The 13,589-nt window shown below is 45.0% G+C and overlaps 1 protein-coding gene across 3 annotated transcripts in view; it reads right to left on the bottom strand.

Moving 5' to 3' along the window:
• MAPKBP1 (mitogen-activated protein kinase binding protein 1) overlaps positions 1-13,589 on the bottom strand; it is a 97,813-nt gene that overhangs the window by 26,503 nt on the left and 57,721 nt on the right. For all 3 annotated transcript variants that reach the window (XM_075105628.1, XM_075105630.1, XM_075105629.1), the window contains exons 7-17: positions 12,323-12,460; positions 11,296-11,478; positions 9,986-10,146; positions 7,524-7,713; positions 6,401-6,547; positions 5,296-5,480; positions 5,093-5,184; positions 4,564-4,689; positions 2,817-2,887; positions 2,261-2,382; positions 1,115-1,190 (exon numbers count right to left, since the gene is read on the bottom strand). In XM_075105628.1, coding sequence (XP_074961729.1) covers positions 1,115-1,190; positions 2,261-2,382; positions 2,817-2,887; positions 4,564-4,689; positions 5,093-5,184; positions 5,296-5,480; positions 6,401-6,547; positions 7,524-7,713; positions 9,986-10,146; positions 11,296-11,478; positions 12,323-12,460 — 1,491 coding nt within the window. The remainder of the gene's footprint in view (positions 1-1,114; positions 1,191-2,260; positions 2,383-2,816; positions 2,888-4,563; positions 4,690-5,092; positions 5,185-5,295; positions 5,481-6,400; positions 6,548-7,523; positions 7,714-9,985; positions 10,147-11,295; positions 11,479-12,322; positions 12,461-13,589) is intronic.

Raw genomic sequence — 13,589 nt, 5'->3', positions numbered from 1 at the left:
TGTGGTCTGAGAAAGATATAAGCAAGCACCTAAGCTTAGAAACAATGAAATGTAGCATCAATTTTTCATTTTCATTACTCTGGCTTATAAAAAAAAAAAAACTTTGTAGGACTTATAATCGGTAAAGAGAAAGAGAACTTATCTTCCTCTGTAAAACAGAAGAGGTGATGCTGAACAAAGCTGTTTGCTTTCCTCTCCATTTTTACCCAGTTATTTACACCCATCGATAATACTGCTGGCCTGTGCAGCTGAACAGAAATATTTGGTTTAAAAAGTAGAAAAATTATCAGTGAAAACAAATACAGTGAAGATGCTTGTTTGGCGACTTAACTTGAGAGGTATTTTGGTTGTGTCAATTGGTCTTCCCCCTTTAAAGACAAGAATGCAATTCTTCCACATCCCAGTGTGCTGGCATCACTCTTAACACTGAATCTTGAATGCACCTGGTTCCAGAGGAAGCCCAAGACAGTGGCAGAAGCAGGCATGCTACCCTACCCCAAGGCATGGATGCACTCAGCAGGTAGGAAACATGAACAGACTCTCTCTAAGCAGTACCGACCTTGTCCAGCACTCCAAGACCTGAACAATATGGGCTTTTCAGGGCAGAAGCTACTTAATTTCATCAACTCATGAAAAGTTGCACTTGTATATTCCCTCTGGCAACCACAAATTTCTCAAACACTGATCAACAGGCAGCTCCACCTTAAAAACCCTAACAAAAATCATCAAGAAAGCCAGAATGAGCTCTCTGGAGCAGAAAGTAAAGGATTAAAGTAAATGGACTAAATCTCCTGACAGATACTGGTGCAGTTCTACTTGCTTTTACAGCATGGGCCTGGCCTCACTTTAGAAACAGTACAGAGAGGGAAGTTATAGATCAGCTTCAGCATTCACTGACTCTTCTCCCGTTTTAGCCTGATGGAACCCAAATTCGCTACCAGCCCTTAAGGATGGAGGCAGCAGAATAAGGGACAAAGTATGGAGCAAGCAAAACAAAGTTTTTGTGTTTTCCCGTGTTCAGATTTGTGTTACATTTTTTTAGTGCTGAGCTGCATTCAGATGAGCTGAAGAAAAGGAAAAGGGAAGGAAAAAAAAAAACAAACCACCAGCTTACTTTGATGAGGGTGCCATCTTCACCTTGGGATCCCTTGTAAAGCTTCTTCTGCTTCCCACTGCTTATGTTGAAAACCCTGAGGGGGACAACAAAAGACAACATTGCTCATTTTGCTCAGGTACTGCTCTGCGGCTCGTCAGCAGGATCCTTTTCTCTTTCTGCTTCTCATTCCACAACAGATACAGGGAACAGGGCCAAGCCACAGGAAGTGGAGAAATTACCTCTATGAACTATAACCACCAATCATTTAAACAGTTCCAGAAACAATCTCAACAGTAATGTAGGGGCCCGTGACTGGATAATATGATATCAAGCAGATTATCTGAATTAAAATTGAGGCTTGATTCTCAAGCTGATAATCAAAAACAAGGATCGCATCATGGCACTGAAGGATCAAATGGGAGGGAGAAAATCTTGCCATGCCTTGTAACGGCTAATGGTTATGTAGCAGGAATGGCTCTTAATAAGCTTCAGTCAGTCCTTCCTACTATAAAAATACCTGTGGCTCCCTCATACTACAGGAAAGGGTTGAGAGAGCAAGACCCTTTATTTACATTAGAATACAAAACCAAATTACATCCAGCAGTGGTATCTAGCTATGACCAAAACTCTCAGCATCTCACCCAGATACAACAAGAGGAGACACACAATTACAGAGAGTCTCCTTTGCTTTGAAGGTAGAAGCAGACCAGCTGGAGAAATGGATAAAAAGGAAGCAAAGAATGGATGCCACTTGTCCAAGGACAGTCACAGCTAGCTCAATTTTAGATCTCAGCTATTCCACAGGACCTCACAGCTTCTCACTAGACATACCTTTAAAAGCAAAAATTACCCCAGCACAGAAGTTCTTGCACCACAGCTCGATGATGTGCCAAGGAAGGCACACTTGCTCTCCCAGCAGAAAGGCTTTGCTCTACAGAGTAACCCAGTGGGAAGGCAAGAGTCCCATGGGCATTTGCATATATCCACGACTTTTATCAGCAAGGGGAAAGGCAGAGTTCAACCTCACAGAGTGTGAGGTGAGGCCTCAGATCGGTCTGAAAATGTTGTGTCAAAGAACCTACAGGAACAATGATGGAGATGGGGCCACCCTGGCCAATTCATTTATGACTGCAAAAATATTTTCAAGACAATACGTAAACTAACCTGATGTTACGATCCTGGCATCCAATAGCTGCGTATTTCCAGCTGGGGTCCACATCCATGTCATACAGAGTGGTCTTCCTAACAATGTGATGTGTTCGGGTAAACTGAACCCCTTCGCCTGTCTAAGCATGTGGGTAAAGACTGTGTCAAAATCAAGTAGTTAATCCAGTATTGAAAACTTCTAAATACACGAGTCCTCTCACACAGCCAGCAAAAAACAACCCTTCCCACTAACCAGGTCTGCTGGGAGCAGCTGGGACTGGAGGCACAATGAAATCCTCTCCAGCCCATACTCTTTCACCACTCCTCACAATTGCCCTGGCAGCAAAAGAAAAGCAGATATCCTAACAGTTCTCTACTCTGCATCTCGCTAAGAGGTCAGGCTGGGTGCAGCTGCATGCTTCACAGAACTAGTTCTCCAAAAGTAATCTCTTGCATTGACTCAGTGGGAGGCACTGAGGCTGAAATAGCAGTAAGGTCATACAGAAACTCTGATATCACTCTTTAAAGTAGTTCCTTTGTGGAGACATTATTTTAAAAAGTGTAATAAGCTCACCTTCTGCGCTGTGCGGAAATAGATGCTCTTGTCTGCCCCACAGCTTATCATTCGCACTTTCCCATCATTGGCTGGAACAAAAGGGCAGGAGCCAAACAAAAGATAAACACAAATACAAGGTGGAGAAAATGTTTCAATTTATACCAGTGTTCATTTATTCCAGCCCTCATTCACTAGGACTGACTCCTACCTGAGCAGCAGGATGCTGCAGCAAAACAGAGGGCCCCTCTCAGGGCCAGCATTTATTAATGCTCAGCATGCACGAGTCCTTAATACAGAGGCTTTACACAACAGATTAGGATGTAATTCTGTCTTCTCCCCCAATAATATGCTTGCACACTTATTCTCTATGTGCCACGGCACTCTGGCAATGTGACGGGTTCACACTCAGTATGAGCTGAAAACAGGCAATAGGCACTTTTCAGTCGTCAGTCAGTCACATGTTTCTTGCTGCCCTTTCTTTCAGGAGGAGCAAGTTTTCCGTTGTCCTTTAGCACTCTTGTAACCCATCTGCTCCTTCAGCAAAGCAATATCTGATAAAACTCCATGTAATGGAAACGGGTCCAATATCACACAAGTCCACTTGAACCACATGCACTTTGAGCAGGGCTGCACTTAGCTCAGCGACTAGCACAAAGGCCTTTGCCGCCAGGCCCTTGAGCGCAGTTCCCTCATCTAAGAGTTGAGCTGGCTGCATTCAAGCTCAGCTTACTGAAAAGACACACCTGTCAGAGAAACTTTTGCTGGCCTTGGAGCTCCTTCAAAAAAAGACCTGAAAAAACCTCACAGCAGCTTCACGAAGCCTATAATATGAAGCTTCAGCAAGGTCCCTGCCCTTCATTTGGGAGCTACTTTCAAGCGGAGATTCTCATCCTTAAACCCCACCTGAGCTACACGGTAGCAGCACTGCAGCCACACACCCTGCTGATCTGATTCCTGACCCATGGACTCAGCCTCATTTGAACTTGAACCCGCCTTGCTGCTGTGGGCTTGCCTGGCAGGCACTGCCACTCTCTCCAGGCTGATCCTGACCTTGAATTGCTGACCTGTCTTATCACTATGGATTTGTCTGGTGATCTGAACTACTGGTTGGATCTAGTTACTGCCACTGGGCTTGGTATGTTCCTCCTTGTTCAGCTACTGTGAGACTTTCCCATTGCCAGCGAAGCTACTGCCTTTGCCTGCCAATGCTTGCTGTTCCCCAGCAATAGCACAACACGCTGCACCGACGTCTGATCATCACTAGTAACCGAGTGCTGGGGATGCAGTGTGCTCCCTTACCATGAATGCAAAGTCTTACACTGGTTTGCAATGACAAATTTACTTGTGACTAGTTAATCCCAAAATGTTTTTTGTTGGTTTGGGGATTTTTTTTTTTTTGAGGATGACTGTTCCACAGTTCTCCCCATTAAGAACAGCATGTAGCCATGTAGCCACCTGACATCAGTTAAAGGGAGTAAGTCATTACAGAAAACAGCTTTCCAAAGAAATGCTGAGGACTTCATGCAGGAGAGGTTTTTTAAGTGGGGTGGAAGGAGAGGAGAAAAAAAAACAAAGGGGAGAAGGCTGCAAGTATCATCAAATATCACCTTCTTTTATGACTGCAGCTACAGAAGATGACATGGAAAGCAGCTGCAGCTTCAGCCTGGCCTAACCCAGTGTTTAAGCAGTTAAAATTACTTTACAGCCACAATGGGACAATGGTAGTGCTCAAATCCAGTTTTGGAGGTAGGCCATGGTTCTCTACCTGCAAATTTCACAGCAGTGATGGAAGAAGAGTGTTCATCTAGGGTCTGCTGCAGGCTGTAGTCCTTTCCTGCATCCAAGACATGAATCAATCTATCGCGACTGGCTGAGGCCAAGAGCTTTAAGCCTGTCAGAAAGTTAAAAAGAGTGCAAGACCATTACACTACCATTACTAAAAAGTCATTTTCTCTTCCAGTCACTACTTCAAAACAGCTTCTCAAGTCATCTTAGGGACAAAACATTATACTGTAGCTAACTGCATGGATGAACTAAAAGGAACGCCCCTGGATTTCACACTATAGTAACAGACAGAAAAAGTACCCATCTCAACCTACAATATTCCAAGGAAAAATATGAGAGAAGCCTTTTTCGTCTTTTTCGTTCTCCAGCCCTACTGGCCCAACACTACAGGCTGCTCTGAAATCCAGCAGTAGTCACCACTGAAAGGTCTGACATACCACGGCTGGACATTCTGACTTACTCAACACTACATTCATATGCAAAAAGGGAAGAAGCTTGATTGCATTTACCTGTGTCAGGTTTGGAGTACTCCAGACATAGGATCTCAGAGTCATGAGCTTCCACCTTCAGCATTTCCCTCAGAGACTGCAACTCATATATCCTAAGACACAACATGGCTGATTTCAGTATGTTTCATAAAATTTGCAAGACCTAGTTTTGATTCTCATGCCTGCCCAGCCCGCGTTCCTCACAAGAAACTCTATAGGATTACCTGAGAGTGCCTATCCTGTCCCCCGAGGCCAGGTGCTCCCCACTGGGACTCACACAGACAGTACGTATCCCCACCTTCGTATCCATCACTTGTGCATCAGCTTTGTCTGCACTTCCTGCTGAGTTGTAATCAGTGTCCAGAAGTACCTGAGTGTTGTCATCTACGTAGATGATTTTCATCAAGTCCTGGGGATACAACAGACCTGGAAATATTAACTAGTTACAAAATATTAAAGTGAAGCACCTACCTTAGAAACCGGGTTCCTGGCCAACATATACATTTCACTGGCAGTAATGCTGTAGTTGGTGGGATCTTTAAGCTAGGAGCAAACACTCAGCCCCTTCACAATGTAGGATGAAAGTTTCACAGCTGTGTCTCATGATCACCCTTTGCAAAAGATCTCTCTTCAAGCTAGAAACTAAGAGCACCTTCTGCACAACAAACAGGCTCTGGGATTAATGATTACAACGTAATAGGGGGCACAGCACAAATTTGAGAGACTTCTAGGGATCATCCAGATCAACTCATACCTTTTGAGAAATGACAGAAAAAGCAGGAGCTTTTTCTAGCATGAGCAGATTACTGAGAACAGGCAGGTCAGGGCTGCTGTGCCCATGGATCTTCCAACACAACTGAGAACCCAAGCAAATGTCCACAAGTAATCACTGTTCTATATGAGTATCCTCCGTCTTACACAGATGAAGTGAGTGTAAACCGTTTCTCATTCAATTCTCCCAAACCTCTGCCTTATTTAACACATGTTTTCCAAACAAATTGTAAAGTGGTTACAGAGATGAAGAAAAAGAGAAACAGGTCTCCTGACGCATGTGGCATGAGCCATTTTGGAAGAGACTAAGCTTGGCGAATCCTTGGGTGGTTTATGGAAAAAGCAACAGTTCCCAGGGCCATTTCAGACAAATTTTCTTTCCACCTGATAACTCCATGTTTCTTCAGGTTCATATATTTGCCCAGACTTGTGCTGTGTTTACAGAGAAGCTTGAGCTGACTTAGAATCCAAAGGAGTTTGGGCCTTAACTGGGGAATACCTGCGCACAAGGAAGAGCAACCCCAAAGGCAAGGAGGTGATCAAAACCTGGGATCTTACATTGCTGAGGATGTTGCGGTGCAGAGCTGTGCCGTGAATGTTGGAGCTCTCAGTGTTCCACAGACGTATGGTATTGTCGGAGGAGCAGGTGATGAAGGAACCCGGGGGGAGGCATGACTGATTGTTGTCCTTCACCTCCGGATAGATCTAAGGGCAGGTAAAAATCAACCCCTGAATGAGACTGCCTGGCACCTGGCATCCTAGACACTGGTAGCAAGTTTCAAAATAAACCAAGAGACCTGTCCTCTCTGTTTTGTGAAGTTGAGAGCCAGCCAGTTCTAACGAAAACCTGTTTGCAGACCAGAACTTCATATTCACTTCAGACAAATGCTCACCGAGCTTCCCTGAATGTAGAACACCAAGAAGCAGGCAACAAGCCAGCATCCTCTGTTTCTAATAGTTCGAAGAGAGCATTTCAATGACCATGCAACAACAACTCTGCACGGTTTACAAATTTTAACAACTACTGTCTATTTATCATCCAGAAGGAAAGGGTGAGATGCAATTAATAAATAATAACAAAAAGCCCTCAACCTCTTCCCACTTTCTTTCCACCTCCCCCTTTCCTGACAATTGTCGGACATATTTCAACTTATTAACAATTACATTGTTTCCTATACAATTATATTGTTTCCTTCCCCCTGAGGTAAAGCCAACTAGACAGACTGGAAGTTGGCAGCCACTTCAGGGACTAATTCCAGGTGTCCTGGTAAATAGGTTAAGATATAGGTTAAGATTAAGTTAAGATCTTATCACTTGTTTCATTCCTTTGACTTTGGAGTGCTTGCTCATCACAGTGAACTCTTGTGCATTTTGTGAGAGGAGCCCCCGCATTCAGCTTTGTCCAGGTCTGCTCCTTCTCCCACCTCTCACCTCCTAATGGTGAAACTTTTTTTCCCAGTAACACACTGCAGCTAACGTATTTGGTCAGCTATTGCAGTGCAGCCAAAGAACTGTTCCCAGCTCCCACTCAAGCCTCGCAGCAGCCACACTAGCCACAGGAGGACATCTGAGTTAATTCTTTCTCTCTGCAGTAAGTGTTTGCATTCAAATTTGGCAGCTCTTCAGACGACTTCCTCAGCTGCAACTCTCAATCCAACACTTGTGTCTGCAGACAACGTACCTCAATGTTCCACACGCAGGAAGAGTGGTACAAAGCGGAGTACACCTTGCCCACTTTCTTTGGATCTTTGACATCCCACACGTACAGGCTGTGGTCATTGTATACACAGGAAAGCCACTGGTTGGCGGGGTCAAAGGTCAAAGCAATCGTGTCCGGATACTTCGCATCAGCCATACCAGAGAAAAGACGACTGAACAAAGAGAGAACAACAGCTTGGTTAACTTGCGCTCTTTTGGAGTCAGAGCAAAGAGGTGAAGCATGAGAGCTCAGATTCTCCAAAGGGCGCTGGCAAGGTGAACTGTGGCACATATAGGTAGAGAGAGTAGCTGGCTGGAAGACCTGCCTCTTGAACAACCAGAGTCCCAAAAGATGCCTTAAAGTCCCATGGCAAAAGTCATTCTCCTTGCCATCCAACCGAGAGTCTCACCACAGACAGGCAACTGACCTTCCCTGAAGAAGGCCCAAACAGGACACTTGATCATCACTGGAGCTCATCATCATTTACCCCTGCATAACCAGGTTGTAAAATCCAAGTCAAATAATCTCAGAACAAAGGAGAGGGAGGATCATCTTTTGGTGGGTACTATATTTTGTTTACTGATTGCAGGAACTGCCCTTGTGTGTGACCAAGCAAGAGTACTGCACTGAAAAGACAGGAGCACACCAGCACAATGGACAAAGAAATGATTTATTTCAACAGCTGCTTGTCTGATATGCTTCCCTTCCACCCCTGCCCCACAGACAGGCCACCTTGGTGCTGCTTGCAGCAGCTCATGAGATGGACAACTGCAGATGATACAGTCCTTTCTGGATAGGCAAGCTCTCTGATGCAAGTTTAAAAACAGGAATTCTGCAGAACAAGGAAACATCACTTTCCTCAGGTTAGACCAAGACCATGCCATGTGAACCCTGTGTCTCCTCTACAGGAGTCCTCCGTTATGTCCTGCTGCTGCGCACATAAAGAAGGAGCTGCTTTCATGACCTGAGGTGAACACAACCATCCCACAATGCTGCTAATGGTATCAAATAAGGTAATTATACCCAGAATGCCCACGTGCTGAGAGCAGGTCTTTAAAAGCAGTCCTTTAAAAGGACTGATGGAGATGCAGGCATGAGAGCCTAAGCGCATGTAGCACACAAACTGGAGCTCTGCTTCTGCAAGTGCAAAGCTTTGCAGGCTAGAAAAGTGCAGCCCAGACCTATCGAAAACATCAAGTCATTGATATGGTTATGGGCAGTTCACTGCAAGCAACTGGCATCCCACAGAGAGGCTCTGGCATGCACAGGAATATAAGGAGAGCTGCGTTTTCAGGCTTCTTTGGAAGTAATAAAAAGGAAAAAAAATGTTGTTAGGACTGTAATCACCACTACAAATACATGTTTAATAATCACATGAATATTTCTGCTCACGTGATGCATGAGAGCAGCAGAGAGAATTTTTAAAGGGTCCACGTATACAATCGCGTGACTTTAGCACAACCAGACTGGTAACATTTTAAATTGAGAGAGTTCCTTTTCCAGTTCCCTTACTGGAATATCACTATCTCCCACTGATCTTCTGGAGGAGGAATATACAGCGCACAATTTGAACCTTTACCTCAAGTTCCCAAGAAAAGTTTCGAGAAAACATGTTGAGACACAAGAGTAAAAGAAGAAGAAAAAAAAAAGAGCGAGAGAAAAAAAAAGTGTGTATCTGTAGACATGGGAACTCCAGATATCCAGTGGAATGATGGCTGGTGGATTCATACACCTTTGGATTTCTTTTCCCACTAGTGACAGAAGTGAAAGAGGGCAAGAGGAGATTGGGAAAGCCTCCAAGCAGGACTGGCAAACAGCAGCACGTGAAGGGTTTTCTCTAGCGTAAGAATCTGCAAGCTGGCAGACAGAACTGTAGGGAAATCAACATTACCCATCTCAGAAGGTGAGAAATAGAGAGCCAAGGCAGAAGATACTGGACTGAAGTAGGAAAACAAGACAAGGTAGGAAAAGAAAGACTACAGACAATAGTAGGAGATTTGGGTCTATAAAAGATTGCAAGGGAGCCTTTGAAAAAGTGCTCCATCAGAGCTTGGGCATCTCTTAGCAACATCATTATATGGCTATGGAGAAGAGTCTTCAGCCTTTACCAGTGATAAGCAAAGGATGTGCCACGGTACAGGAACAACTGAAGTGTGCCACAGCATCCTGTGCCCTCTGCCTGCTTGCTCACAGCAACCAATGTCAAAAGGCCACCAGGCCTGAGCAATCCCAAGGAGATGAGAAGCAAGATACACTATGTAGTCCAGCAACCAGCTTTGGGCTGTAGCACAGCCATGCAAGGCAAGGCTGCAACAACTCAGGGAGACTGCAACAGGCTGCCAATTTAAATCCATAAAAAGAGCACAGTCCAGATGGCAAAGGTCTGGGGAGCAGCTCTAACCCCCACAAGCCTCCCTTGTTCTCTTCCACCCCCTCCACGGTACCTTGCTTCAGTCACACTCGCGATGTCTGTTCCCAGGAAGTGCGGCTTCGGCAGTGTTGTAACAAAGTGAAGGTTCAGAGGGTTAAAAATCCGCACGGTGCCATCAGCACAGCCACAGAAGATGTAGTCATGATTCACAGAGATGCAGTTTGCCACAGTGGTCTGAGGAGGACACAGCACAGAAGAAGGTGAATAGGCAATGTGCTTTCACTTCAAAGGTGACCAGACACAAGACAGGGAGAATAGCAAACCGACAGACAAAGGAGTTATGGTCAGCGGAGCTGAAGTGAAGTCAAGCCCTGAGAGTAAGGAAAAGCCTAAAAATCCAATTTTCCTTTCTGAGGAGCTTCCCAGCCAAGGTCCACTCCAGATTCCAAGCGGTTAAGGAAAAAGCCTCGTTCCTCTGCCACCCACTGTGGTGGGAGGTCAGCGGAGCTACACATTTGCTCCAGCTGATTCTTACTCTGAATATTGTCCTTTGTTCCTCTGTGACATTCAGCACCACTGGCAGGCAAGCAGCACCTCACCCTGTACTAGTATGCCAATACATTACCTGTCACAAGGGGATAAGGAAAAAAAAAAAAAAAGGATTTTCTTCCCCCTCCCACTGGGATCTGTACAAATGGCAGAAAATGGTACAAAATGGAGCACTGTGATAAGGGGATGAGTTCAATGCTGTTTTCCAACTTACTGTGAAGCTGTCTGTATTCTGAGCGAGAGTGAAAGGCAGATTATAGAGAGGAAAGGAAAGAAAAGAAGAGGCATTTCACTTGAATGAAAGCGTGAAAAGATTTTTCTCTTGATTTTAATACACTGGATCCTTTCAGGTGGGCATCTCACATTCAGTTGAAAGGAAAATAAGCACAATCAAATCCTTATCAAGGGACTAACCTGGTGGTTTAGAATAGCCAAACCGACTAGCACCTTGGGAACATGCATTTGAGATGCACAAGCCAAGTAAGACTTGGCAGCATGGGTAGAAATCAGAATCCTTCTAAAACTCCTACTTGTCCAGGCCAAGCCAGGAGGGACAACACAGAGGTTGCCAAAACTACTTCAGGACACTGCTTTGCCCGTAGCTGTAACACTGACGCTTGAGAATGGAAGGGCCTCAATGATTAATAAAATCCCTTTGCCAAGAAGCAACACTATTTTTGCCTGGCCTTCCAGAGTAAATCACAAAGTGGCAGAGGCCCAATGACTTTCACTGCTGGTGGTCAGCTTGTGCTCCCTGAGTGCCCTTATTATTTGTTGTTCCTGCTGTGCTTCAGCAGGCACAAATATTGCAGGACAGGAGGATGTAAAACTCACCCTCAGCTCTACCCACTTGTCTAGCAGCCTTTTTTCATTGAATTCACAGAGCAGGCCTGAGGATGTGATACAGAAGGTGCTGTCGGCTTTTTTGCCCCTTCCACACGCCACGTCTGCAAAGAAGTTGTTCCTCAGTTCTCCAAGCAATCCTGAGCGACCTAGCAAGGGGACTGTGGCATTGACCTACCAATAAAAAACAGTTTATTAGAAACAGAGCAAGGCACTCCAGATAGACATTTTTTTAGAACATCAACCCTTGAGTGCTGAAGTACCTCAAAGAAAGAGGGCTACAAACAGCCTACAGGGAGAGGTAGTGACACATTTTACTTGCTGGAGACCCATTGGTTGCATAGTATATTGAGACCATCAGTATTAGCACATCAGTGGAACAGAACATTATTATAGCCACCAAAACTGCACATCCAAACATACGACCCAAAGACAGCACATCAATCCCTGGAAGAACAACCCTTCCATGGCCAATCTGTGATTTATACCAAATGCCAAAGCAGGGTTCAAGCATGAAGTAGGAACATCTTATCATGAGCATGCAGAAAAAATATCATATGTGGATTCTGGTTCCCAAGAGAAGAATCAAACAGCTAAAAGTTTAAACACTTTAGCTGACGCTTCAAAACAACACTCACAATCTTTTGAGATGCTCATACCAACATCAAACAGTTCTCCCCACCTCTGTGTTCTCAGCTGATTCATGACTGTGGCTTCTTTCTATTTTTTTTTTTTTTTTTTGTCCCTCAGTTTATGTAACTACTAAAGAACAAGCATGCTGCTATACAGCTCCAGGAGCCACGCCCCTACCTCAGTGCAGGACAAGCTTTTGGTGCCTTTTGATGCTACCTGCCCATGGGGAGACAGAGAGTTGAGAGCCAGTGGTGGTGGAGGGCTATCATTGAATCCCAGCAAAATCAGAGAGTTCCCATTTCCCACAGCTCACTGGGGCAAAATCCACCCTGCCGTAAGATGGAAATGCCTGTTCACAGCTTGGCCTTCATGCACCTTCTCTCACCTTGGAGGTTTTGCTGTCATCCAGGTACCAGAACTTGATGTGTCGATTTCCAGCAGTGACAAAGTAACTGCAGTCCTCCGAGAATGACACAGCTGTCACTTTACTTGAGACTTTGTTGGCTGCCACTACAATGTTTTTCTGGAAACATAATTGTTTAGATAGCTTAATTTCTTTGCTCAGAAGCAAAAGAAACTCATTTCAATTACAGGCACATATCCAGCACAAATGCTGCAGCAGGGAAAAGATGAGGCCCAGACTATTCCCCATTCATCCCTGAACACAGTCTCCCCAGCATTAGCTGGGAGCATTGATTTGGCAGACAGTACAATTCACATTTACATTCAATTCCACTTCCACATTCACTGGGATCTAGAACAAAACAGCAAGCACAAGTGCCTGCAGGAACTTGCTGTCTGAGCCATGACAAATGTGTTGGTTTCACAGTCACCTTAGAGGTGATTGTGCTCAGAGGTGCTCAGAGCAAGTCTATTTCCCTTTCTAAACAGCAAAAGCATATGTAGGCCAGCACAAGGAGGAGCTCTCCCAGTCTCCAGGCAGCAATGAGGGCAAGGCATTCAAGATGGGAAACAGGTATTTTCTGCAGGAAAAACAGTACTGGTTCCTCCATAAATTCTCTCTTCTCTTTAAAGGCATGACGCTTTATCGAAACACCCAGAACACAGAGACAATGCCTGTATTGGAAGGGACAAAGCAAAATCTGCTAGACCTCAAATATACACTTCAAAACTTCAAAGAGTTTGGGAAAGGAGAAAGAACACAGCAGGGACGCAGGAATGGACACTGCCCAAGCAGAACGGTCAGATGGCAGTAGCTTGCTGCCCACAACAGCGGCACTCAGTTTTCCTCCCCCTCCCTTTCTCCAGTGATTGGTAGAAGAGAGAGAATAAAAACTTTTCCCCTTTGTTTGTGGTGGGTTTTCATCCACACAGCACATGGTTGACAACCATGCACCACTTTTTATTCTCACTCTGTATTGGTTGCTCCCAGTATTCCCAACACAATGCCCTCAGGTCACAAACCACGTCATTCCAAGGGCCACATCGGACTGTGTGCTGACAGCACAGAAGAAACCAACAATAGAGGAGGCTAGGCTGCTGCAGCATCACCACAGAGGACCCCCCAACCCAGACTGGGAGAAAAGCAAGTGGCATTGCAATTAATATAACTTCTTCCAAGACAACACACAGAGAAAGGCCTAGGGCCCTTACAGACCTTAACATCTGGGTTGTTGCTGTGGCCTTTCTTT

This window comes from Phalacrocorax aristotelis, chromosome 10 (genome assembly GCF_949628215.1).
Source record: "Phalacrocorax aristotelis chromosome 10, bGulAri2.1, whole genome shotgun sequence".
Taxonomy (NCBI): domain Eukaryota; kingdom Metazoa; phylum Chordata; class Aves; order Suliformes; family Phalacrocoracidae; genus Phalacrocorax; species Phalacrocorax aristotelis.
This window is presented reverse-complemented; position numbering and strand designations above follow the sequence as displayed.